The sequence below is a fragment of the Antennarius striatus genome, chromosome 9, assembly GCF_040054535.1.
Source record: "Antennarius striatus isolate MH-2024 chromosome 9, ASM4005453v1, whole genome shotgun sequence".
NCBI classification, from domain to species: domain Eukaryota; kingdom Metazoa; phylum Chordata; class Actinopteri; order Lophiiformes; family Antennariidae; genus Antennarius; species Antennarius striatus.
In genome coordinates, this window is record NC_090784.1 from 2,587,730 (window position 1) to 2,611,461 (window position 23,732).

General features: G+C 42.2%; 1 protein-coding gene across 3 annotated transcripts; it reads left to right on the plus strand.

The window, feature by feature from the left end:
• Positions 1-849: 849 nt before the first annotated feature.
• On the plus strand, positions 850-18,372 carry pomgnt2 (protein O-linked mannose N-acetylglucosaminyltransferase 2 (beta 1,4-)). Of its 3 annotated transcripts, XM_068324617.1 has the most exons (3): positions 3,549-3,640; positions 4,472-4,656; positions 14,802-18,372. In XM_068324617.1, exon 3 carries the CDS (start codon positions 14,890-14,892, stop codon positions 16,696-16,698), a length of 1,809 nt encoding a protein of 602 aa, XP_068180718.1. In that variant the 5' UTR covers positions 3,549-3,640; positions 4,472-4,656; positions 14,802-14,889; the 3' UTR covers positions 16,699-18,372. The 3 variants fall into 3 exon arrangements, 2 of the variants coding, with proteins under 2 accessions (XP_068180717.1, XP_068180718.1); XM_068324616.1 differs by lacking the exons at positions 3,549-3,640; positions 4,472-4,656 and adding an exon at positions 850-1,120; XR_011037124.1 differs by lacking the exons at positions 3,549-3,640; positions 14,802-18,372 and adding an exon at positions 4,804-6,325 and having other exon boundaries at positions 4,237-4,656.
• Positions 18,373-23,732: the final 5,360 nt, after the last annotated feature.

The following is a 23,732-nucleotide window of genomic DNA, read 5'->3' on the forward strand; positions in this document are numbered from 1 at the left end:
AAAAATAAATTGGTCAAAAGCGCACTCTGACCAAAAACCACATTTCCCTCAATGCAGTAATTAAGGCTATTTTAACTTTGACAAAAAACAAAACAAAATTTATGTCCTAACTTGTGTTTATTATTGTGTTATTTTCATTGGATAGTTTGATCCTTGATTGATGGAGTTCTGTGGGTTTAATAACCTGACAAATTAAAAGGATTTAAGTTATAACAGAGAAACAAGCAAGCATTATTTTTCTGTGCAACTGTAATGTTTGTAACTTGAATAAGCAATAAATTCAGTTACAGTAGTTAACATTAAGGAGTAGTTACATTTATTTTACATTTATCTTACATTATATTAAGTTACATTTAGTCAGCTTTATAAGTTACATTGGGCCCTTTGAGGACAGCCAATATGCTGATATGGCCCCTCGATGAAAATGAGTTTGACACCTCTGCCCTAATGACACAAGACAAACTGCCTGCTGTTGAAAATGTCCATGCTGATAAACTCTTTACTTAATAATAGATAAAATTTTCGTTTTAAAATGGAATTTACAATAATTTGACAATTTTTGACATATTCTTCTGGATTAATGTCACATCACTGATGTGACTTTGCTTGCCTTGATTCCTGAAACACAGACATAAACACGTTTCTACTCAAGTATAAGTGTGAAAATTAAATTCTGAATGCTCGCATTGCTCGTAACTTCAGGTAATGGACCCCAAAACCTCTTTATCGATCTCCGTGATTGACTATACAGTAATTGGCACTTGCACGTGTTAGCGGGTGTTCTCGCGAGATCTGCGCGCAGGATTTCGCTCAGCGGTGGGCGGAGCCTTGTCTCGGCGGACTGGAGTCGGTGGCCAGCAGCCTCTCCGTGTCGGGCTTACTGACCGCCCGGCTAGCCCGCAAACCACCGCAGGATGTCCCGGCTGTGTCCCGGAGGACGTAATGACTGAACGCGGCGTGTCTTTATGTTCCAGGCCGCCTATGCGCGGCTGTTCTTCCGTTCGTTGCCACTGCGTTCCCGTGGAGGAGCGTCTCCGCCACACGCTGCTGCTCCCCGGATGAGCTAACGTTACCCTCCCCGCTGTCTCCAGAGACAAAGCAGCGCTCCCCCCGTCCCGAGGTAAGAGCTGTCCTCCAGATGATGGCTGGGCTGGGCTGTGGAGCTCTGTGGTCACTGGGTTATCTGTGCAGGTGGGGGCACATGAGTGGGCTCTGCTCCTGCCTCCCCCCAGGCTGTCAGATTCATTCATTTACCATTTACATAAACGTACAGATGTGTGTGAGGACACACTGAGCCTGGATCTGCACTTAAACTGATGGCGTGTTTTAATACAGTAATCTAAAAGAGTTCCATGTAAATACGTGTGAGCTAGTAAGTGAATACACCTGCTTAGATAAATATAATAAATACAAATAGATTACAATTGATTGCATTTTCAGAGCTGCCTGAAGACATTCAATGTGCTTTTGCCCCACTGGTGTAAAAAGTTGTGAGGTGGGAATAAATGGGTGTGATAGCAGCATCTGTCCCCCAGGCTTCATCACTATCTTATGTCAAGAACTAAGTGTGCTTTAATTGTCTTACCCACATAACCTTAAAAAGGATGTTTCAGTATGATCTTGCCTCAAATCAAACTTTGTATATCAGTAAAATTCCCTGGTTTAGGACACATCTAGGAATAAGAAGCTGTATCTTGTAAGTGTGTTTGCTGGTTCCATAATAATTACACTAGCGCTGTGGAAATGAAACACCAGGCTGATTCCAGCCCAGTATTTAATGTTAACTCCTGGATCAACATCCATTCATGCACCTAGTATTTTATTTCTTTTCAGTTTGTTTTCTGACTCTTAAGATCCATAAGTTGTAGAAAATTAATTTAGATCTAATTAAAATAGAACTATTCCAGTCCTCTGCTAGTCTTCCTGAATTAAGAATGATGTTTTGGTTTGATATTTGCTCAAAGTTCCTTTGAAATATTGTCCAAAGCATACTAACTCTTGTGATTTGATATAATTTGACAATTTCTTCTGTTTCCCTTGCACTCTTTTATTCTTGAATTGATTTGAGATGTTCAGCAGAGTCTTGAGTTTCAGACCTGGAGTTCACCTCATTATGCCGGCACTTTGATGTGTATTTTTCTTGTCTTGTCTGGAAAAAAATCAAACTTTCTATGCATCTGAAATGCTGACTTGGGTAGTAAAAGTTGAGTTTGGATTACCCTCAATGAATACTCTTGCATTTTGAAGGGGGAATTTGATGGAAATCTCTCAAATAACAGATTTTCATGTTTTTCAACAATGCACTTATTGCTCAGTAGATTTGACTTTCATGGTTTTTCGAAGACGGCAGTGTGGATATATTCAGTGTGGGGGTCAGTGAAATACTGTATGTAGAAAAAGGCTCATACATTAGAAGAAGTCGACAAAAGTTTTTCTGCAAGGTTGTACATAAACATTCTGCAGAGATTTGCAGTGGAGGAGCTGATGCACACACCGACACTGTCGTCACTCCTGTAGGCTGGATTTGTCACACAATGACCTCAATGAGCAGTTGGAAGTGGCTCATTTAACAAAAAAACGTTTCTTTCAAAGATGTGTGTTCTGTGTGGAAATCTACAATACAGCAAGAGAGTTTATTTGAATTTATTTTCTAAGTCTAACATTGCTTTTTGTAATGTACATACAGGTGTCCTGGGCTCAGTTGAAACAGTCCTGGATCAGATCCAGAGAAAGGCTGTGGGTTCATCTGAAGCTGAGATGGGGAAGTTGACCAGATGTGAATATTTGCAAAACAAATCAGACCTACTCTGCTTCTCTTGGCGTTTTTGGGTGACGTTGGATTTGGTGCACAATGAAACAAAGATATTGCACAGGAAAAGCTAAGTGACACAAAAGGGATTCATGATTCATCTGATTTCATTTTTCATTTGTGCCATCTGATGTCTCAGGGACACCAAAACTGAGTCAGAAGTGTTATCCAGATGAGGAAAAGACAAGTGAAGAAGAAAATAATCACACTCACATTTTACACTGGTGTGTGGCTGTTATCTTTTTAACCTCCTTAAACTTCGCTGGTGCTCTGGTTGTGTTAAAGACACCAACCTGTTTTATTTGTAATTTGTATCCAGCACTGAATTGCCTCAGTACCTGTAACAAATGCTTCATTGTCCCACATTCATCTGCCTTTGAGGATCGATGGGATTAAAGTTTGGTCAAAAAGTCTGAGCCGTTTTGCTGCTCACAAGCGACCAGCATTACTGCAGTTTATGCCCACAATCAATTCATTCTAGATGAATCTGTTGTTAGTTTTCAGGATAAAATGATAGTTCAGAAAATGTAATAATAATAATATTAATAATAATAATAATAATATTTTAAAAAAAACAAAGAGCCCAAAGTGACATCCTAAAATTGTTTCTTTTGTTCAAGCACAGGTCAAAACCAAGTCATTTGATAATTTCAGCAAATCCTTATAAAAAAAACACTGAGAAATAGTTCACTTTTTCTTAATAACTGAAATTTAATAACTGAAATTCCTTTTTTTAATGAAAATGGTTCTCCACTAGTTTACTTTAGGTCATCGTTTTCAGTGGCGGCATTATCAGTACCTCTACTGTTGCATGCAAACAGCAAACAACCGGTGAGTAGTTGGCAAAATGTCCGTATATCAACTTGTGGCTGATGTGAGGATTTTAGAGGGACTTTGTCGCTTTTAGGTGAACTGTGAGTTTAATGTCCTGACATGTTTCCTCCATATTAACGCTAGCAGATTGGTGCTAACAGAAAGGAGGCCATAGTAAACCATCAGACATGCCATCAGAGATAGACTAGACCCTATGAGAATCCAAATCAACAAGGATTGTTTTTTTAATTAAAAAAGTGTATTTTTGAAAATACAAAATGTTACTTGTGTATGCTAATTAACTTTTTTATTAATTGCTAATTGTTTAATTATTTGAAAATAAATGTTCCTGGTAAGATTAGGATAATGATCTGCATTTTCCTGCTGTTTTTTTTTTCCCTCTTTAATCCTCTGGTGTTGATGTCACATTGAGAAAGTCAGGTCTTGTCTCGTTAAATCTGTTCATATTGTCTGTGCTGTCAGGGAATTATACACAGTGGTGTTAAAAGCTGTCCACACATCTTGCTGGCCCTTAAGGATTCTAATATACTGAAATCTGTAAAAGATTATATAGAGCTTGAATGTAGGGCTTTTGCTTTTGACACCATGTCCCTTTAACAAAATTAAAATTCTAAGGTTACATCCAAAATTAGCAGGAGCACTGATTTAAGATCCCAAAAACCTGCAGGCATTGTCTTCCATCCAGCTTTGGTGTTCTATTTCTGTCCTTTTCTAGAATAATGTCTGTTGTCCTGGGGCAGTGCTGAAGTGCTGCGCTGTGGTGTTCTTGGAGGACATCCATTTCATCTGTTTGTTCATTGTCTGCGTGTCATTTCTACACAAACACAGTCTGCAGAAAGTCCAGATCAGCCTCTGTTCCTCTGATGTCCCTTGGGAGGCGAGGCAGCACAATGTGATGCACAGCCACTAGTTTATATCGTCTGCACTTCAGCCAACGTAGTCGGTCACTGCTCGTGAATGATTCAGAGAAGGACACCAGTGTGATGCTAATTGGAAGTCTATCCATCAGACAGGTAATCAGTTTGGAGTAGGTGATAGTCAGACGTGATGTGCCCGACGCTGACACTCACTGTCAGTTATTATGAAGCAGACATGCACCACATGATGGATGGCATTGAATTTATAGAACAAACATCTTTATGTGTGTGCCTGTCTGTCAGTGAGCTGCTAGCAGTTTGATCCAACCTCACATGTCACACCTGGTCCTGAATTAATGACGACAGTGAATAAGGATGCATCGCTGCAGGTAGTGAAGAGAAGACCAAGTTGCTAAGGTGAAGGAGCAGCTGGGGGAGGGAAGAGGAAAAAGAACCAAAGTGACACTGGCAAGTCTCTTCTTCAATTCTTTTGAAGAAATACAACGTTTTTGAGTCTAAATGGGATGAAATGCAGATGAAGAGGGAGGATTAGCACCAAAGATGGGGGTTGGTGAGTTTAAAGGACTGATGAACACCAGGGGCTGAATAAGCTGCCACAACGCAGGGCTACTCCCACAGCAACTCAGCTCTGGCTTTCCAGGATTCTCATTAAAATACATTAGACTTCCCAGACTGCCCCACTCCACCTTCCATATCATCGCCAGGGTGTTATCAGCCCACAGCAAACAAATGCTAGCCAGGAGCACCACGGATTACTGAGAGAATGTGAATGACAGACAGATGGACCAGTTTTATGAAGATGGTGAGGTGGATGCATCCTGATGAAGGCACACACTCCAAATAGCTGGAAGGGATAATCAGACATCAGAGTAAAAGTATTACTGCCTCAACTTTTGCATCAGTTTAATGTATTTTTGAACATGTGTATGCAGTTTATAATTTCAAAAATAAATTGGGGCGTAGTTGTTTTTTGAATTGAATTCTTGCATCTGCTGCCCTCATCTACTGTGGCATTAACTGTGCAAAGCCAAATATACTCTTTTAAGTCTGATTTTTTTACCAGGAGACATTGCTGAAAGTTGCCTAATCCCAGAACCATTTACATGAGGACTCAAGTCACCCAGCTACCGTATTTTTGGCTTCTAGATTCAAAAATCATTATGGACGATTTCCTGAAATGTATTTCAGCTCTGACCTTGAACTCATCTTATTGACTCAATGTGTGGGATTTATGGTGCTAAGTTAGCAGACATGGGCAAAATAAATATCACAATTGTATTTTTAGTAGTGTAAAGAAGTGTGAAAAGAAGAATGGTGTTTTTGTTACCTTTACATCCACAGAGAGTGCCCTCTTTCATGGACTTCATTATGTTTTCCACAGAAGTCCTGAACAAAAGAGGCACCGGCTCCACAGAGACCTTGTTCTTTTTTTTTTGTTGCATTTTTTAAAAAATTCATAGTCCAATAGGGGAGGGTGAAACCAGGGGTATTGGTGCTAATCTGTAGTTTTTGAGCTTTAATAAGAGCTTGTATAGTTCACAATTTCTTTTTCTGATAAGAGATAACGGTCCCATTTCTTGCAACAATGTTTTGTGGCACATCATTCGTTTGCCGTTGTACAAATAAGTAAACTTGAGTAATTCCCAGGCTATTTTCTCAGTACAGAGTCTTTACCTGATATCTTTCCATGACCTCATGGCGTTTCCATCAAGATCAAGTGTCTAAAAGAATGTAGGACATCATTGACTGCAGCAATGGTCTCCTCAGATTTATTTTTTAGTTGATTTCATTGGCTGATGTTATCAGAATATTGGGCTTTTATTGTTTAATAAAAAACCTGAAACAAACATAAATGGCAAGTGTGAGCAGTGTTTTGTCCCACTAGGAAAGGGTTGATGCTCGGGCAAAGGATGGGACCTTTTTGCTTGTGTGTTGGTTTGTATGCCTTCCAAAATGGACCTGTCTTTACAGAAACGTACAGTGGGTTTGTGTTGGCTATTGGGCAACAATGCAGTCTCATCTGACTGGAGAGAATTAAGCTGCACTGTTACCTACTCACATAAAGGACTGGGATTAGGACAGACAAAGGTGTCAATGTCTCATGAAAGCTTTTTTCAGTTTTGTTCTAGTGACACAACCCTGTAGATAGATAGATAGATAGATAGATAGATAGATAGATAGATAGATAGATATATACTTTAATGATCCCAAGGGAAATTCAGGTGACATCTGCTCGCAAGAGATACAATAAATACAATAAATACACACATGACAAAGTATAAGTAACATTATATACATGCTGTTACATAATTATAGCAACAGGAAAAAGAATAGCCTAAAATAAAAGGAAGGAAGCATAGGCACATGGGAGAAGAAGAGAAGAAAGAGCATTGGATGTAGATGAAGTGTGATGAGTAACACGTGGATGAACCGAGCTGTGAACTGATTAAGGACCCCCACAAAGTGTCCCACAGTGCATCCACAGTGCGTCCCAGGCCCCCCACGTCTATCCCTTCTCACCTGACCTTGATGACCCTGCGGCTTCAGACCCCCTCCTCCTGAGAGAGTGGTTGTGCCCTCTGATGGCACGAGGCACAAAGGAGGTCCTGAGTCTCTCAGTGGAGGAGCTTGGTGACAGCAGTCTGCCACTGAAGGAGCTCCTCTGCTGGGTGATGGTGGTGTGCAGGGGGTGGGTGGTGTTACCCAGGATCGACCTAAACCTGGACATAGTCCTCCTCTCTAGGACAGTCTGTATCGAGTCCAGATCCTGACCGATCACAGAGGTAGCCCTCCGGATGAGCCTGTCGAGTCTCTCTGTGTCCCGTTTCCTGGCACCACCACCCCAACACACAATGGCGTGAAACAGCACACTGGACACAATGGACTGATAAAATAGTCTGAGCAGATTAGAGCTGACGTTGAAGGAGGGCCAGCCTCCTCAAGAAGTACAACCTGCTCTGACCCTTCTTGTATACACAGTCCAGGTTGTGCGACCAGTCCAGTCTACTGTCCAGCTGCAGCCCCAGGTACTTATAAGTCCCCACTACCTCCACTTCCTTACCCCCGATGACTACTGGCTGTGGGGAGGGTGGTGCCCGCCGGAAATCCAGCACCATCTCCTTGGTTTTGGAGATGTTCAGCTGAAGCTCGTTCCGCTGACACCACCCCACAAAGTCCGTCACCACTCTCCTGTACTCCCTCTCATCACCCCCCCTGATACATGCCACAATTGCAGTGTCATCAGAGAACTTCTGCAAGTGGCACGTACCCGAGTTGTGTTGGAAGTCTGTTGTGTAGAGGGTGAAGAGAAGGGGGGAGAGTACCGTTCCCTGCGGGGCCCCGGTGCTGCTGGTCACCACTGATGACAGACAGTTCCCCATACGGACGTACTGTGGTCTGTCTGTTAGATAGTCCGTGATCCAGCTCACGAGGTAGGGATCCACAGCCATGGATGACAGTTTCTCCCGCAGGAGCCGGGGCTGGATGGTGGTGAAGGCGCTCGAGAAGTCGAAAAAGAGCACCCTCACTGCACAACTCCCGACATCCAGGTAGGAGAGGGCCCGGTGGAGGAGGTACAGGACTGCATCATCAGCCCCAACTTGTGTCCGGTAGGCGAACTGGAGAGGGTCCATCGCGCCCTGCACCAGGGGACGCATGAGCTCCAGGACCAGTCGCTCTAGGGTCTTCATCACGTGCGACGTGAGAGCGACTGGTCGATAGTCGTTGAGCTCAGTGGGGCGTCTCCGCTTGGGTACAGGGACGATGCAGGATGTCTTCCACAAGGACGGGACCCTCCCCAGCCGGAGACTGAGGTCGAAGACCTGGTGTAGGGGTCCGCCCAGTTCGGCAGCACAGGCCTTGAGGAGTCTAGGGGGGACCTGGTCTGGTCCGGCCGCCTTCCTTGGGCGAAGCCTCCGCAACGCAGACGTCACCTGTTCCACGGTGATGGCCGTGAGTGGGGGCGTGGCACGTTGATCCCTCCGGCCGGGGGGTCCGGCAGTTGGGGTGGGGGAAGGATCTGGGATCTGTAGTGTCAGACTGTAACTCCGTTCCAAGCTGGGAAGAGGTAGATTTATACCATGGACAAGGTCAGCACCTTCACTGTTCCATGGTCCAAATTTGAAACACAAGTTGATCTGCATGTTAAGTTTTAGACCCAAAAGTAACTTTGTTGAGCTTAATGCCTACACACACACACAAGTAATTTTGCAGCAATACAATGCAACCTCAAAGAATACATTTTATTCCTTACTACATGTAATTCATGCAAGCCTTCAGGCAGTTGGAAAAAATGTGTTCTACATGTAGGCGGACTGCTCAAGGTTTGCAGAGTGGAGGAATCCAACTGCTAATATACAAAAAGTTTGTGTGCTTTGTAGCTCAGCTCGTAGTCATGGTGGTGCTCAGATCGCCAGTGCATGAGGCAAAGGTGTGTGAGGCAGAGGTGTGCTCAGCTGTGGATCGAGACTCTTGGAGTGTTGCTGAATTAACTGAATGCTTATGTGGTTCGTACTTGTGAAGTTCATCGTTATCCTGTTTTTATACCATTTGTACGTGCCGAGAAGCGCTTCATTATTTGCAGCATATGATTGACTGACAACAGGAAAACCGGTATGCTGATGTCTCTTCGTGGACATCTTTGTTTCTTTTTCACATAGAATAGTTTATAATGCAGTGGTAGCTTGTGGTTGTAGAAGACACGTAATAAAGTGGAGGTAGCTTGGTGTTAGGGTGTATGGAACGCATTGTAACGGGCCATTGGAACAACAGCAATGAAATCACAAGGTAGTAGCATCTGCATTTATTGTCTTTTATATATGGGAGTTGATGTTGTCTTCTTCTTAGAGGGTAAGGAACACCTGGGCTGTGGTGTCTTCCCTTGGATAAGGCAGTACCCCATTTACACAGCCTATTCAAGGAAGGACTATCTGTTATCATTCACCATTCTGTGTAAAAGTTATCAAGGCAGTTTGAGTTCATTGTTTTCCCACCTCTGAGGCGACAGCAGAGATGGTACCGAATTGATCTCTGCCTAAAAGGAGTAATTTGACAAGAGGGCAGGATAGGATGAGAGTGTGACATTTTGACAATTTGTGCAGCGTACAACCTGGAGATGAGCTCAGTAAAGACAAAAATCAACCCACAACAGCTTCCAGGTGGGAGACCATATAGGGTCCGATAGTTCCCCACCTTCAGAGCAGAAGCTGGCACATTTTTACTGTTAGTCATTCATGAAGCACTGCCCATTGCATATGTAAGCTGTAGTTGGTAACACTGTGGTGCCGAACGATCTCAAAGATGTAGAAGCCCTGGGACATAGATGTGGTCAGAGCAAAAAAAATCACTGTCTCTGAAAAGGGACTTGTTTTCATTTGCTTGTTTTTGAATCTTGAACACCTCAGCGGTGGGTGAGACACAACACATTATCAGCGCGTCTTTGTCCTGCCATCCTTTACTTTTTACAACACTTTTGCTCTGTAAGTATACGGTGCGCCCTCACGCATTGACACCTATGTTCACAACTTCACCTCATCGCGGATTTCTAGTAGGCAGTCACGTGATACCGTACGCGCTTTCTATTGGCTGACGGCATCCGGAAGTGCGCTACATTTCGTGAGTCTCAGACTTATGTGAGACACAAAAGTGCTTTAAACAGTCTATTAGAGTGTGAGAAAAGTTAACACAGGTAGAGGTAGTTTAATATTGGTATGGGGAGGGTCATAAACGTTTACATTACCGTAAATAATAAGATAAATAGTTTGTCGCTCTGTCTCGGAATTCGTTAATCGCGTGTGGTTCCTGGAACGAGGGCGCCCTGTATTTTCTTGCATTGTTCATGAATTTCTACTATATAGTGTTGGCTCAGATTGCATACTGCCACAGTGTGTGTACACAATCAACATACATCATAAGACATGCTAAGAACTTAATGTTACTTGTTGTTGGGCCTTTCCACTACTAACCATTGTGTAAAATTCATCCACAAATTATTTTTTTTTCCTTTCAGTATAGAGCCCATTCCATGGAGGCATCTTCTATCACTAACAGACTTTAAATATACAGTATCTGCATTATTGCTTAGGATAGGGGAGTAATATGATCTGCTGCTGCATGTAAGTTTGCAGTAATGACTCAAACGTCATTATATCCCTTAACATGATTGCCCCAAATAGCCTGATTCTGTTTGTGCAGAGAGAGAGAACATTCACTTAAATTTTAAGGTCAGTTGCATGATGGAAGTAGAGTATTGCTGCTGCATACCTCAGTACTGTTGCAGAGCCTGTGCACTTTCAGTGGTGATGGAGGATAAACATGCAGTAACCGTGGGCTCAAACTTCGCTCTATTAAACTGTTAGACTGTAAAATGCATTAGCACTGGATGACGTCAACACACTTTAGAGCTCAGAGGATAATTTGCTTCATTATTCACAAGACGATACAAGCAAGAAGTGTGTGGATTGCTGAAAAGTGTGACACAGTGTGAAGTGTGAAGCCCTCTCCAGTGTTTGTGTATAGCTCAGGAGATGGATCCCATTTAACATCTGATTATATTTGGAACTGCTCTGACCTTTACCTAATTTGAGCATTTTTATTCTTGGGCTTGTTCCTTCACTCGTCTTCAAGGTCAATTTAAATGATTGCACACACACACACGTACGCACGCACACACACACACACACACACACACACACACACACACACACACACACACTGCATTGAAACCCCTTCTGATTAGGTGTTCTGAGGTTTGATTCAACCTGTGTTTTAAATAACTCCACCATCAACGTCTCCCTGTCACTGTCCAGATCTTGCTTTTATCCGGTGATGTGGGATGGAATAAATGAGGGTGTGTTATGCATTCCATGGTGTCTTGTAGGGGCTTTGACATTTCCAAGTTTTCTGTTGCTTGGGTCGGACAAATTGCTGAGGGTTTTCACGTGCAGCCCTGTGAGAGCCAGCGAGGGGGATTTAGCAGCACTGTTTGCTTCTCACTGCCCTCGTCCTTGTGGAGTGAAGGAAGACGCCGGATGGCTGATGTTAATCTCACCAGCAGCCTCATCTTTACACTTAATTCCATGTTATTTTGGTTGCTCCAACAGTATCAGGGTGCTGCTGTTAATGGTGACAGTGGCATTGTGATACATTTACTGTCCATGACATTGTGTCCGAGAAAACCAATGAGCTTTCTGTATTGGTTCATTATGCAGGGAATGAAGACAAATCCTTTCTCGGTGGTCTACACAACCTGCAACGCTTTCTCCTTTCTGAGTTTGCCGCATTTATTTGCATACAAATATTTAATCTTTTCAGTAGGTGTTTGATACTGAATCAAATTCGATCCTATTTTTTGATCTTGATGTTGTCACACTACTTACCAAACAACATTTTTTTCATTAACAGTAACAATTGTTTCTTGCAGGAGGTGTGTGATTTTGACAGGAAAGATATATAAATAAAAAATAAACATAAAACAATTATATGTATACAATTACTGTATATAACATCCTCCCTTCTCAGGGAAAGCTTGTTGTGTTAAAATTTATCAAGCATGTTTTTTTCATTTATTTAATGACAGAATTTCTTTTGTTTTGCCATCTGTTTAAGTTCTGCTGAATCTATTTGGCAAACTTTTCTGAATGTGATTTTTGTGCTGGTAGCTTGGCTGTTTCTTTTCCTGTCACAGCTGACTCCAGAAGCTTTTCATATTTGGACCTGTGGTTTGTTCAAAGACGGTGAAACAAGTTGGTCATGGAGCTGTCGTTAAACCCCACAGATCTTTAGATCAACAGCCGCCTTTTCAAACTTGGGACTAAGGAAGATCACTGTGTTGGAAGTGAATGCTGATAGTGGTTAATCAATAAAAAGTAGATCCAGTCCAGTTTGAGAGATCACATTAGTCAGTGGCCATGTACTTCCATGCGTGTCTTGTGCTGGCATTGATGATGAGCAATGAAGAGTCACAGGATTCCACTACAAGTATAAATGTCCAAATAGTGATTCTTCAATGTACACACTCACAACACTGTGCTTTCATTGGTGTTTGCTGCCTGAGTGACATGCTCAAAAATGTGTACTCACACAGCATCAAAACACAAAACAATTTTTTTAATATCTTTTTTTTTTAATTTACTCTTCTGATCCCCTTTGGGAAATTATTAATCCACTATATTATGCAAGGGTAATTTTATATATATATATATATATATATATATATATATATATATATATATATATAATATAGTGTTTGTACAGGCTCCTAACACACACACACACACACACACACACACACACACACACACACACACACACACACACACACACACACACACACACAAGGAGCCTGTAGGAAATAGATCCGCTGATCCTGCGATCATTGGATGACCTGCTCGACCAACTGAGCCACTTCTGCCAAACAACAAAAAACAACAAACAGTACGATATACTGTAGTTGTAGATGGTGATCATTGCTCACCCCACCTTCCCTTCCATTGTCAAGTCAAGGTCATTGAGTGTTCATTCACTTGACCTCTGCATGCAGCTTTGACCCTGATCTGACTGTACCTGCCATGCAGAAAGATGTCAAAGACTATGTGGGACACGGGGGAAAATGGCTGCTGTTGGCATCTTTTTTATGTTGGTGTCATATCACAAAAAGGGGAAATGAAAAAAATATTAGAATTTTGTTGTGCTTTACTCAGGAGTTTTCATCAACACAATATAGTAACAGACATTGTGCACACCACACATTTTACTTGTCACAGTAGCTGCAGTGCTGGACTCTGTATCCCCCATGTGACTTCTTCTGGCTGGGGCTCACTGTGATAGCAAGAGAGGCACAGGCAAAGTTCCCTTCCTTTCACTCAGTTCAACCAGTTCACCTCCCATGGATCATACTAATGTGAATATATTGAACATCTCTTCTGTCACACCCTTTCTTGATCCTGTTGCAGCACAACTCTCCACTTCTCTTGTAAGACTACCAAACCATAAAACTGGCTTTCAACAATCCGCCCTCCAAAAGTATAAAGTTTCTATCATGACCATTTCTATTTTGCAAACAGCAGTTGTTGGTCATTAGTGACTCAGATACTTAAACATTCACACTGTTTTTGTGTCCAATCCTGAAGTCTGTTCATGTCAGATTAAAAACTAAGTTACATTTCAGACACAACCTTCTGGTTTTTGTGTCCGGTTTAGATACAATGCTGCTAATATTGTTTTAATCATGACCGTTGCTTTTTCAATGTTTGTCAATCTGCCTAGAGAGGCAAGACTTGGCCGTGTTGGGATCATTAATAGTCTGCCTGTGTGTTTGATCACAGAGTAGTCCTCTTGATAGCAACACATTGTGCTTACAGGGATGTTGAAAACAGCCTAGAGCCTCTGCTCAGCTTCTGCAGAATGGGCAGTATGCAAGAGAATGAAGGAGTGGAAAGAGAGGGCATGACAGCCAAAGGCCAAAGAAGCATTGGTGCAAATAAAATCAGTGTCAGTGTGTGTTCACCAAGGCTTATGTCTTCATTTAGTCTGACCTGATTTACGCTGCTGTCTGCAAAATCATTGAGAGAGGGAAAGAGTGGATTCCTAAATCCTCTTTTGTCACATATTCATTGTCAAACCTGAGCACAAACTTAGCTGTGTAAAGGTGCATGTCAATATGTGCAATCATTTTACGCATTTGCAAAAGAGAGGAATAAAATTGCTAATCATTAAATGGTCGGACACTTTTGTTTAAAGGCAGCGAGGCTAGCCCTCACTTGGGTATGGTATTTAGCATGCAAGTTGCCTCGTATTTGCAGGCAGCAGTTGGTTTGATTTAGACTCTCTCAATGACTCACTTGTTCTCTCAATATGCAGATGAGCAGAGTTGAGGGCAACGGTCTTTTTCATTTCTCTGTGCCACCTCAGTGCAATTTGTCTCAGCATATCCAGGGGTTTGACAGGAGGAGACGAAGGTTAGGAAAACGTCTCATTTGTTCACTCAACCTAAACAACAACTGTTTCAAAAGGGGAAAATTGAAACCTGCTCAGATAAATCACTTGGATTCTATCACAGAAGGATCTCTGTAGCATTATTAACTTTGCTACACATTAGGTCATTGTAACTGTTTGTTTCTCTTCTGCTTATGTCTTTACATTTTTCATTCTATAAGATTACTTTGTTCCTAAACTTGTCCTTTCTTTTTTATCCTCACCACCCTTCTCATCTCCCCTGTCTTATCCTCCCCCTTCCCCCCTGTGACAAAACCATTCCTCACCCTTTTCTCCCCGACTTTAAGTGATTTCCTGGTGTTGGATGTCTCCTTGCCTGCCTCTGAGGTCGGAGGCCTGTTGGAGTTGGGAGGTGGGTCCCTGGATGCAGCAGTGATGCGGGCTTCGTTAGCTGCCTGCAGGATGAGCGTGGGCGCGCTGCTCAATGGATTGCTCGTTTCTGTTGTTGCAGCTCTGCTTTGGAAATACTCCAAGCTGAGTGAGCATGCTGCCCTGCTGGAGGAAGAGCTGCACATGACACGACAATCCCAAGAGCTGTCACAGGCCCGCATCGACTACCATGTAGCCCTACAGGCGCTTCAGGAACACGGCACACGCATGGTCTGCACGGGCAAGATGCACACCGATCGCATCTGTCGCTTTGACTACTTATGCTACAGCTCTGAGGCAGAAGAGTTTGTTTTTTTCCACTCCAATTCCTCTGTCATGTTGCCCAACCTGGGGTCTAGGCGCTTTCAGCCTGCCCTGCTGGACTTGTCGTCAGTAGAGGATCACAACACCCAATACTTCAACTTTTTAGAACTCCCAGCTGCTACTTTAAAGTTTATGCCAAAACCTGTGTTTGTACCAGATGTGACACTGATACTGAACAGGTTTAACCCAGACAATCTAATGCATGTGTTCCATGATGATCTGCTCCCAGCCTTTTATACTATGAGACAATATTCAGACTTGGATGATGAAGCACGTTTGGTTTTTATGGAGGGATGGGGTGAAGGCCCACATTTTGACCTCTACAAACTTCTGAGCAGCAAACAGCCACTGCTCAAAGAACAGCTGAGGAACTTCGGCAAGCTCATGTGTTTTACGAAGTCATACGTTGGCCTGTCTAAGATGACAACCTGGTACCAGTATGGCTTTGTCCAGCCACAGGGCCCCAAAGCCAACATTCTGGTCTCAGGTAATGAGATTCGTCAGTTTGCCAAAGCTCTGATGGAGAAAATGAACCTAACAAGGGTGGAGGAGGTGGAGAAAGGTGACGGCAGTTCTGAAGGTAAGAAGGACAAAGAGAAAAAGGATGAGTACATTGTTGTGTTCAGTCGGTCAACAACAAGACTGATACTGAACGAAGCAGAGCTAATTATGGCATTGGCCCAGGAGTTTCAAATGAGAGTGGTGACATTGTCCCTGGAGGAACAGTCCTTCTCTAGTATTGTCCAGATGATTAGCAGTGCTACCATATTAGTGAGTATGCATGGAGCTCAACTCATTACCTCACTCTTCCTACCCAGAGGAGCTGTTGTGGTGGAGTTGTTCCCTTTTGCTGTGAACCCAGAACACTACACCCCATATAAAACCCTTGCCTCCCTTCCAGGCATGGACCTTCATTATATCTCATGGAGGAACAATAACGAGGACAACAGCATCACCCACCCAGACAGACCCTGGGAACAAGGGGGTATTGCTCATTTGGAAAAAGAGGAGCAAGAACGTATAAAGATGAGTAAAGACGTCCCCAGGCATCTCTGCTGCCGAAACCCCGAGTGGCTCTTCCGGATCTACCAGGACACGTTGGTGGACATCCCCTCCTTCCTGGAAGTTCTCAAAGATGGCATGAAGACAAAGCCCAGCCTGAGAAAGTCAAAGCCGTCTGGTACACTCCACCCGGGCAGGGTCCGAGAACCTCAGTGTCAAACTTCAGTTCAAACCAGCAATGAGGCTAAACTCATAGTCTCCTGGCAGATACCATGGAATCTGAAGTACCTGAAGGTCAGAGAGGTGAAGTACGAGGTGTGGATCCAGGAGCAGGGAGAGAACACCTATATGCCTTATATTCTTCCCCAGCAGAACTACACTTTCTCAGAGAATATTAAGCCCTTCACCACTTACCTTGTGTGGGTCAGGTGTATCTTCAACAAAAACATCCTGGGCCCGTTTGCAGATGTACTTACGTGTCGGACTTAACTCAAACACCTCGCCAGTTTGTGACGGTGCAGGATAAGGTGTGTTTGTTCCAGACAATCAAATTGGAAATGTGTAATGTTTGATGACAAATGTGATGTGGCTCGTGTCTACGGTTCTTTGAACAAGCTGTTGAACTTCTAGAGATTGATGCATCCTTGACCAGCATCAAGTAGATGAAAGAGTCCTCTGAATGAACTGCATTGGACTTGACCTATGTAGTCAGAGCTGTAAATGAATGAGAAAGTATATTTCCTGTACTTAGGAAAAAAGGGAAGTGTTAAAATCCAACACTACTGATGATACATTAATTCAAATCAGCAGATTTATTTATGTAGAAAGTACTGTATTGGTAAAAACACTGGTTCTTTACCTTTTATAGTGTGCAATGTAGCTTGTCTGTGGAGAGCAAAAGAGATTTTGGAGTAGCAGGATTTTTTATGTTTTCTGACTTAATGTCTTCTGAGCGTATGATACCTGTGTGACGTCATTCACCCACCAGTTGTTATTTACATCCACTGTTATTTGCAGAACTTTGCCCAAACCAAAGCGACATCATCCACATAGGATCAGCCAGTCATCATTCATGCAACATTACTTTTTCATGTTTTCTACCTCTCTGTATTTCAGTGCTTGAAGAGAGCTGAAAGTGTAAAAAAAGAAGTGTCACATAAATTCTCTTTTGATTCTGAAAGCAAAGATATGTGTGGTAAAGTACTGAAGGGTGCATTCTGTTATGAAAGACACTTCAACAACACTGCTTTGAAATTGATCTTTTAAATGTTCTAAATATAGGAGCACTCAAGTGCTTTCTGGCTACCCAGCCAGAAATAATTTACATTTATTTTCCTTCGTGAATAAATTATATCCCTTTAATTGGCACAAATTTCAGCAGTAATAATCCTAATTTCCTGTGGAGAGCGAACCTATTGCTGCAGTTGATATGCTGTTGGACAGTCCATTCTACTACTTTGTGCAAAAGTATTCTCATTGCAGGGCAAAACTCCACTGTCTTGTGTAAAGCTCTTAATTAAGATAAAATTCCCAGTCATGTCTGTTAGCTTTCCTCAGAGGCTTTCTAGTGGATAAGAAATCCAATATTGGATTTTATATCCAAAGCTGGTAAAGTTGTTTTTGTGTATTTGGCTAATTAAGTGTTTGTTGATGGTTACATTGCAAAAAGTTTATTTTTTAGACATGTGAAATGGAAGTGTTAAAATGTAGTACTGTGTGCTATGCAGAGAGAGGTATACAAGGCTTATGGGACAGTGCAAAGTTAACAAAACACTGTCAACAACATTTTTATCTTGTTTTTTGTTGCCACTATTAAATGACCTCATGTAAACATTACACCAGCCTCTCGGTAATATTTTGTTCTGAAGCTGCTTTTATTTCACACAAGATCCTAATGTTGACTGATATTTTTTTTTATCCTTCACTGAACATTTGTTTTTTAGGTTCTATGATGCAGTTTTGTTTGTCAGTGCATGTTAAAGAGATTTTTTAAAGTCATTGTTGTGTATGCAGGATACAATGGTTTACATATCTGTCTTGTTAGATTTCTTTGTGGCCCTGCCATCATGCTGTATGTGCTGACTGAAATAAGAGTGGGCAGATTTAGTTTTTCTACATTAGCAATATCGCAAATAGCAGTTTTTTCCCAGTGTCTGTGTTTGAATAAAGTTTTTTTTTTCTTATGGTATCTGTTGTGTGTTAACAGGTTTTATAAATACAAGAAAAAATGCTGAACCCCAGGTCATATATCATGGAACAGAGCAATAAGACCGAGGAAACAGACAATGTAATGGGTAAATGGGAAAAGGCTTTGATCAGATCCTGTTTCTGCCTTCTTTCCCTCAGCCTGAAGAGCTGATGGACCATCTCTACTCTGCTCACCACATCAGACAATGCAAGCAACATTAATGTATTGATTTTGATGAATGACAGGTGGGCCAGTGACCTTTGCATGCTATCAGTGTGACATCACTGCACAGATCTATTCATGCTGATGTAAATATGAACCATATACAGTGCGCCCTCATGCATTCGTGCATCAACGATTGCAACTCCACCTCATCGCGGATTTTTAGTAGGCAGTCACGTGATACCGTACGTGCATTCTATTGGCTGACGGCATCCGGAAGTGCGCTCTGTTCCGTCAGTCTCGGACTTTCGTGAGACACAAAAGTGCTTTAAACAGTCTATCAGAGTGTGGGAAAAGGTAATACAGGTATAAGGTGGTTTAATATCAGTATGGGGAGGGTTCAAAAATGTTTAAATTACTGTAAATAATAAGAAATAGATTGCGATCTCGATTGCAGCTTCCTGCACTGTACAGTATACCATCCATCCATCCATCATCTACCGCTAATCCGGGGCCGGGTCGAGGGGGCAACAGTCTCAGGAGGGATGCCCATACTTCCCTCTCCCCAGACACCACCTCCAGCTCTTCCGGGGGGGGTCCCAAGGCGTTCCCATGCCAGCTGACATAGTCCCTCCAGCGTGTCCTAGGACTTTCTTTAGGTCTCCTCCCGGTTGGACATGCCCAGAACACCTCCCCAGGGAGGCGTCCAGGAGGCATCCGGAAAAGATGCCCAAACCGCCTCAGCTGGCTCTGGTCGAGGTGGATGAGCAGCGGCTCTACTCCGAGCTCCTCCCTGGTGAATGAGCTCCTCACCCTATCTCTAAGAGTGCATGTCCAGCCACTCTACGGAGGAAACTCATTTCAGCTGCTTGTATTCGGGATCTTGTCCTTTCAGTCATGACCCAAAGCTCATGACCATGGGTGAGAGTAGGAACGTAGATTGACCGGTAAATCGAGAGCTTCGTCTTACGACTCAGCTCCTTCTTCACCACGACAGACCGATACAACGACCACATCACTGCTGCACCGATTTGTCTTTCAATCTCACGTTCCATCCTTCCCTCACTTGTGAACAAGACCCCAAGATACTTAAACTCTTCCACTTGGGGCAGACTCTCCATCAACTTGGAGAGGGCACGCCACCCTCTATAACCAGAAACGTGACACTGGCCATCTTTTTTATGGCAATTGATCCTTCATCTCCCTGATTTTTGAACACATTCATGATTGTTTTTTCCTTTCCTGTGAGTTAGCTCCTACTGGCTGTGCCTTTTGTTGGTCACACATATAAGACATTGTAAGAACATCTGGTACCAAAGATGAAGCTCTTCAAATGACTTCAAATTTCCAACCTCGTCAGAGGTGTTTTTAATAGTCTTACAGGCCTCACTGTGACAGGATGGAGACATGTACTTCGCATACCAATACCATTTAACGATGTCAGACAGTCTTCACAGGAAGTCAGTGATGGTGGGTGTGTTCAACTGGCAAATGGAATTACTGCAATGGAGAACTGTTCAGTGTATGAGCACCAGTACAGCATGTGGTTGTTCCGCTTATGAGTCAGGCTTTTTTAATATGTTGAGAAAAAATTGTCTCACACCTGGGCTCAGTATGACACCTCTATTTTATTAAATGCCAGCTGGGAGCCTCCAGAATCCCTTCCTACTGAGGAGTGCTCTTCTTTCTAGTTGCTCATTCTAAAGAGACCGAGTTGTTTTCATACAGGTCATGTTCACTAACAATAAAGAGAAAAAACTGTGAGATAACCATTTTAATTACAATTATCACTCCTCATACACCTACAACCTGATATTATGTGCTTTCAATGGTTCAGTAGTGATGTTAAAATTCCAATATTTGTGGTGAAAGTGACATAATCAATAATTTCTCTTGGTTGCTCGTTGTTATTCAAGATCACTGGACCTGAAGCAGTCTCCAGTCCAGCTCACCTTTATATAATTAGACCGTAGGCACAAGCATTCAGGGGTTACACGTCAGAGATCACCTGTCTCTGAAGTAATTACTGAGATCTGGAAACGTTCTAAATCAAGACGCTTGTGTTCTCACATCGCAGCATGATACGTGATCGCAGAGGAAGACCCCAGCCTTCAGCCTGAATGATAAAACAGCAGCGAATTTTCATTTCAAACTGTTATCACAGGAGCTTTTAAAATCAGAGCTCAATTACTCTCAGATGTTGGGCTCGAGCCGTTTACTTATAAATGTGAGGTTCTTTTCTGAGAACATCAATTTTTCTCATGTTGATCAATCAGTTATTTTTAGTAGCTTTGGAGACCTAATTTCCTTAGGATATATTTTCCATTAACTCTTACTGTTTGCATTTGTTTCTGCAAAATCACACAAAAGTTTAAAATATGATCATTGCTAGAGAGGCTTCAGCCTATGAGGGTGTGTAGATAGGGTGACTCAAGTGAGCAGAAGTTTATTAAAGAGGTTAAACAATAACTAACTATAAATTGGGTGTGGGAGCCAGTGGCAGTGGTGTATCAATGTGTTGGGTAATGTATGCCTGATGTCAGGCAAAACAAAAAGACAAAAACTCAAAAGCAAGCGGTAGCATGGCTTTAGGAGGGCAACAACATCTGCAACCACTGCTGCAACTGGGAGTGCCACACCCCAGTGATGATACCTCAACTCCAGCCAGCTGAGGGCCTGCAGGAGTCAGAGCAAACACAGTCCCGACAAAAATGAGATCCAGTCAAAGAACGAGATCTGGTCTCAGCTGACGTAGCCATCCGCCAACACGTGATAAAGAACAAGATCCAGTTTCAGTTGATGTTTCTGACAACCTTTTGTCTTTGGTAGATATTTGATAATTTTCATACAGTAGCTATAACACAATCCTTTTTTAGTGTGTGTATATTTAAAAAGTGATCAGCGTAGCTATAACATGGTGCACACATCCTGGCGGCTGTGTGTGTCAACAGTCAAAGTCTCCTAAAAAGCATCACTGTTTAGAGCTGTGGGCTTAATGGGATCTATTTTTGTTGCTTTCATTTCAAAGGAAGAACGGTGTCTCTTTCAGAATTGGCAGACTAGTGCTGAAATATTGGAAATTGCTGTTTTGAGAAGAGCTCACTATGGATGTGAGATGATATCTTGGCAAAATGAATCTTCTAGGTGCGTTTTGAAAATGATGAAGTCTGATTTCCCTGTCACAGTAGATGTGGAAGGTGAGATTAGCACACAGTGATTGTCAAGTATTTGAAAGGATTTTGCTTTTTCTATTAAAATAAAAGAAGTTTATTAACCCTGCGTACTGACATTGTGTCTGCATTGTGTTTGCTGGCAGATTTCACTTTAGCCTCACATTACACGTAGGATTAGAGACACTATACAAGAAAAGAGGATGATTAGAGTACTGTTAGAAAGAAAATATTAGCGTTATAGCAAGACTTCACATTCTCTCTGTGAAAATTTGTAAACCAAAAAATATATATATATATATATATATATATATATATATATATATATATATATATATATATATATATTGTGTTACCTCTACTTACGACATTAATTGGTTCTGGAAGAAATTTTATTAAGTAGAAAATTTTGTAAGTACGGACGTGTCTTCCATGCAAATGCCCTAATCCGTTCCAAGCCCCCCAAAATTCAGACAAAAATGTTTTATAAAGCATAAAAATGCAGCACAACAGGTAACAAATACATGTTACAATTATATTATTACACAATAAATGAGTTGTGCATAATTTAAAAAACAGAATACAGTAAAGAATAAAAATGATGGTCATTTACCTTTTAACTGCTGTCCTCATTGTTTTTTGCCCTCTTTGGTTCATGCCCTCTTGCCTCACCATGAACAACAGATTAAATTCCAGTCCTCCTTTTGAACTTCTCCAACCACCCACGCGACGCCTTAAACTCCTTAAACTTCCTTTTGTTTTAATAACGTGGTGATTGTAGATGCATTACGGCCATATTCTTTGGTGAGATCAACCAAACGCATCCCTTTTTCATGCTTTTCTGTAATGTCTTGCTTTGTTTGTACGGACAAAAAAACTCTTTTCTTCTTCCTCTTTTCTCTGTCACTTTCTTGGAGTCCATAGTGAATACTCAAAAAAGGTAATATATTTACGTAAAACAATCAGAACACCTCATGAGTCGATGGCCGAATGACGAGGACGCTGCATAGACACCTACTGTATCTAGCTCCACACACAGGTCCCTCTTAGCCAGTGGAATGCCAGGAAGACTCTAGGTAATAGCCAATGGCATAGCAGCTATAAGAATATTGCGTTCAGGAACCTTTGCGAGCTGCGAGTAGCAGCCCATACTGTATTTTTGCTAGTGCTGTCAGGCGATTAAAAAAACGAATCTAATTAATTACAGGATTTGTAATTACAGTGATACCTCTGTACTTGACTGCCTCTATACTCGACCAAATCGGTGCTCGACCAAAAAATTCGAGTAGAAAATGTATCGGACCCCGAACAGATTTTCGGTACTCGACTAGCCGAGTCGACCCGAACGCGCTCCTCGGCCGCGCTCCTCGGCCAGCGGGTAAGCGTCAGTTCGACTCAGACCGCCAGCGGAGTAACACGTACGCAAATTACGTACGCAAAGACGTACGGAAATTATAGCAAAATATGAAAGTGGTGTACGAGTGTCCGACCTCGCGTCGCACTACGAAATGGCAAAGTCAACCATTTCCACTATCTTGAAGCAGAAGCAACTGACAATGGACAGGTTCCTTCTTAAGGAGAAGAGGAAGGCTACTGCCCAGCCAGATTCACCTCTACGGAAGAGAGAAGGGAGAAAACCCCTGAAGGCGCGTTACCTAGCGTCATCATGGAGGGGATTCCCCTTCCATGATGACGCTAGTGCCATCAACCACTCTCGAAAACGTAAGTAAATTATACAAAATGGTTTATAATGCTTTATCTTTGTCATGTACTGCTTGTGCACATTTACGTCTTCATTGTTGTTTAGATACACGTTCTTATAATATTTTAGGTATTTTTCTAAATGGTAAGAACGGGTTAAAATACTTTTCATTATTTCTTATGGGAAAATTGGTTTCGGTGTTCGAACAAATCGGTGCTCAACCACCACCTCAGAACGGATTATGGTCGAGTACAGAGGTATTACTGTAATCGAATTAATTTGCATTTTAATCGCATACCTG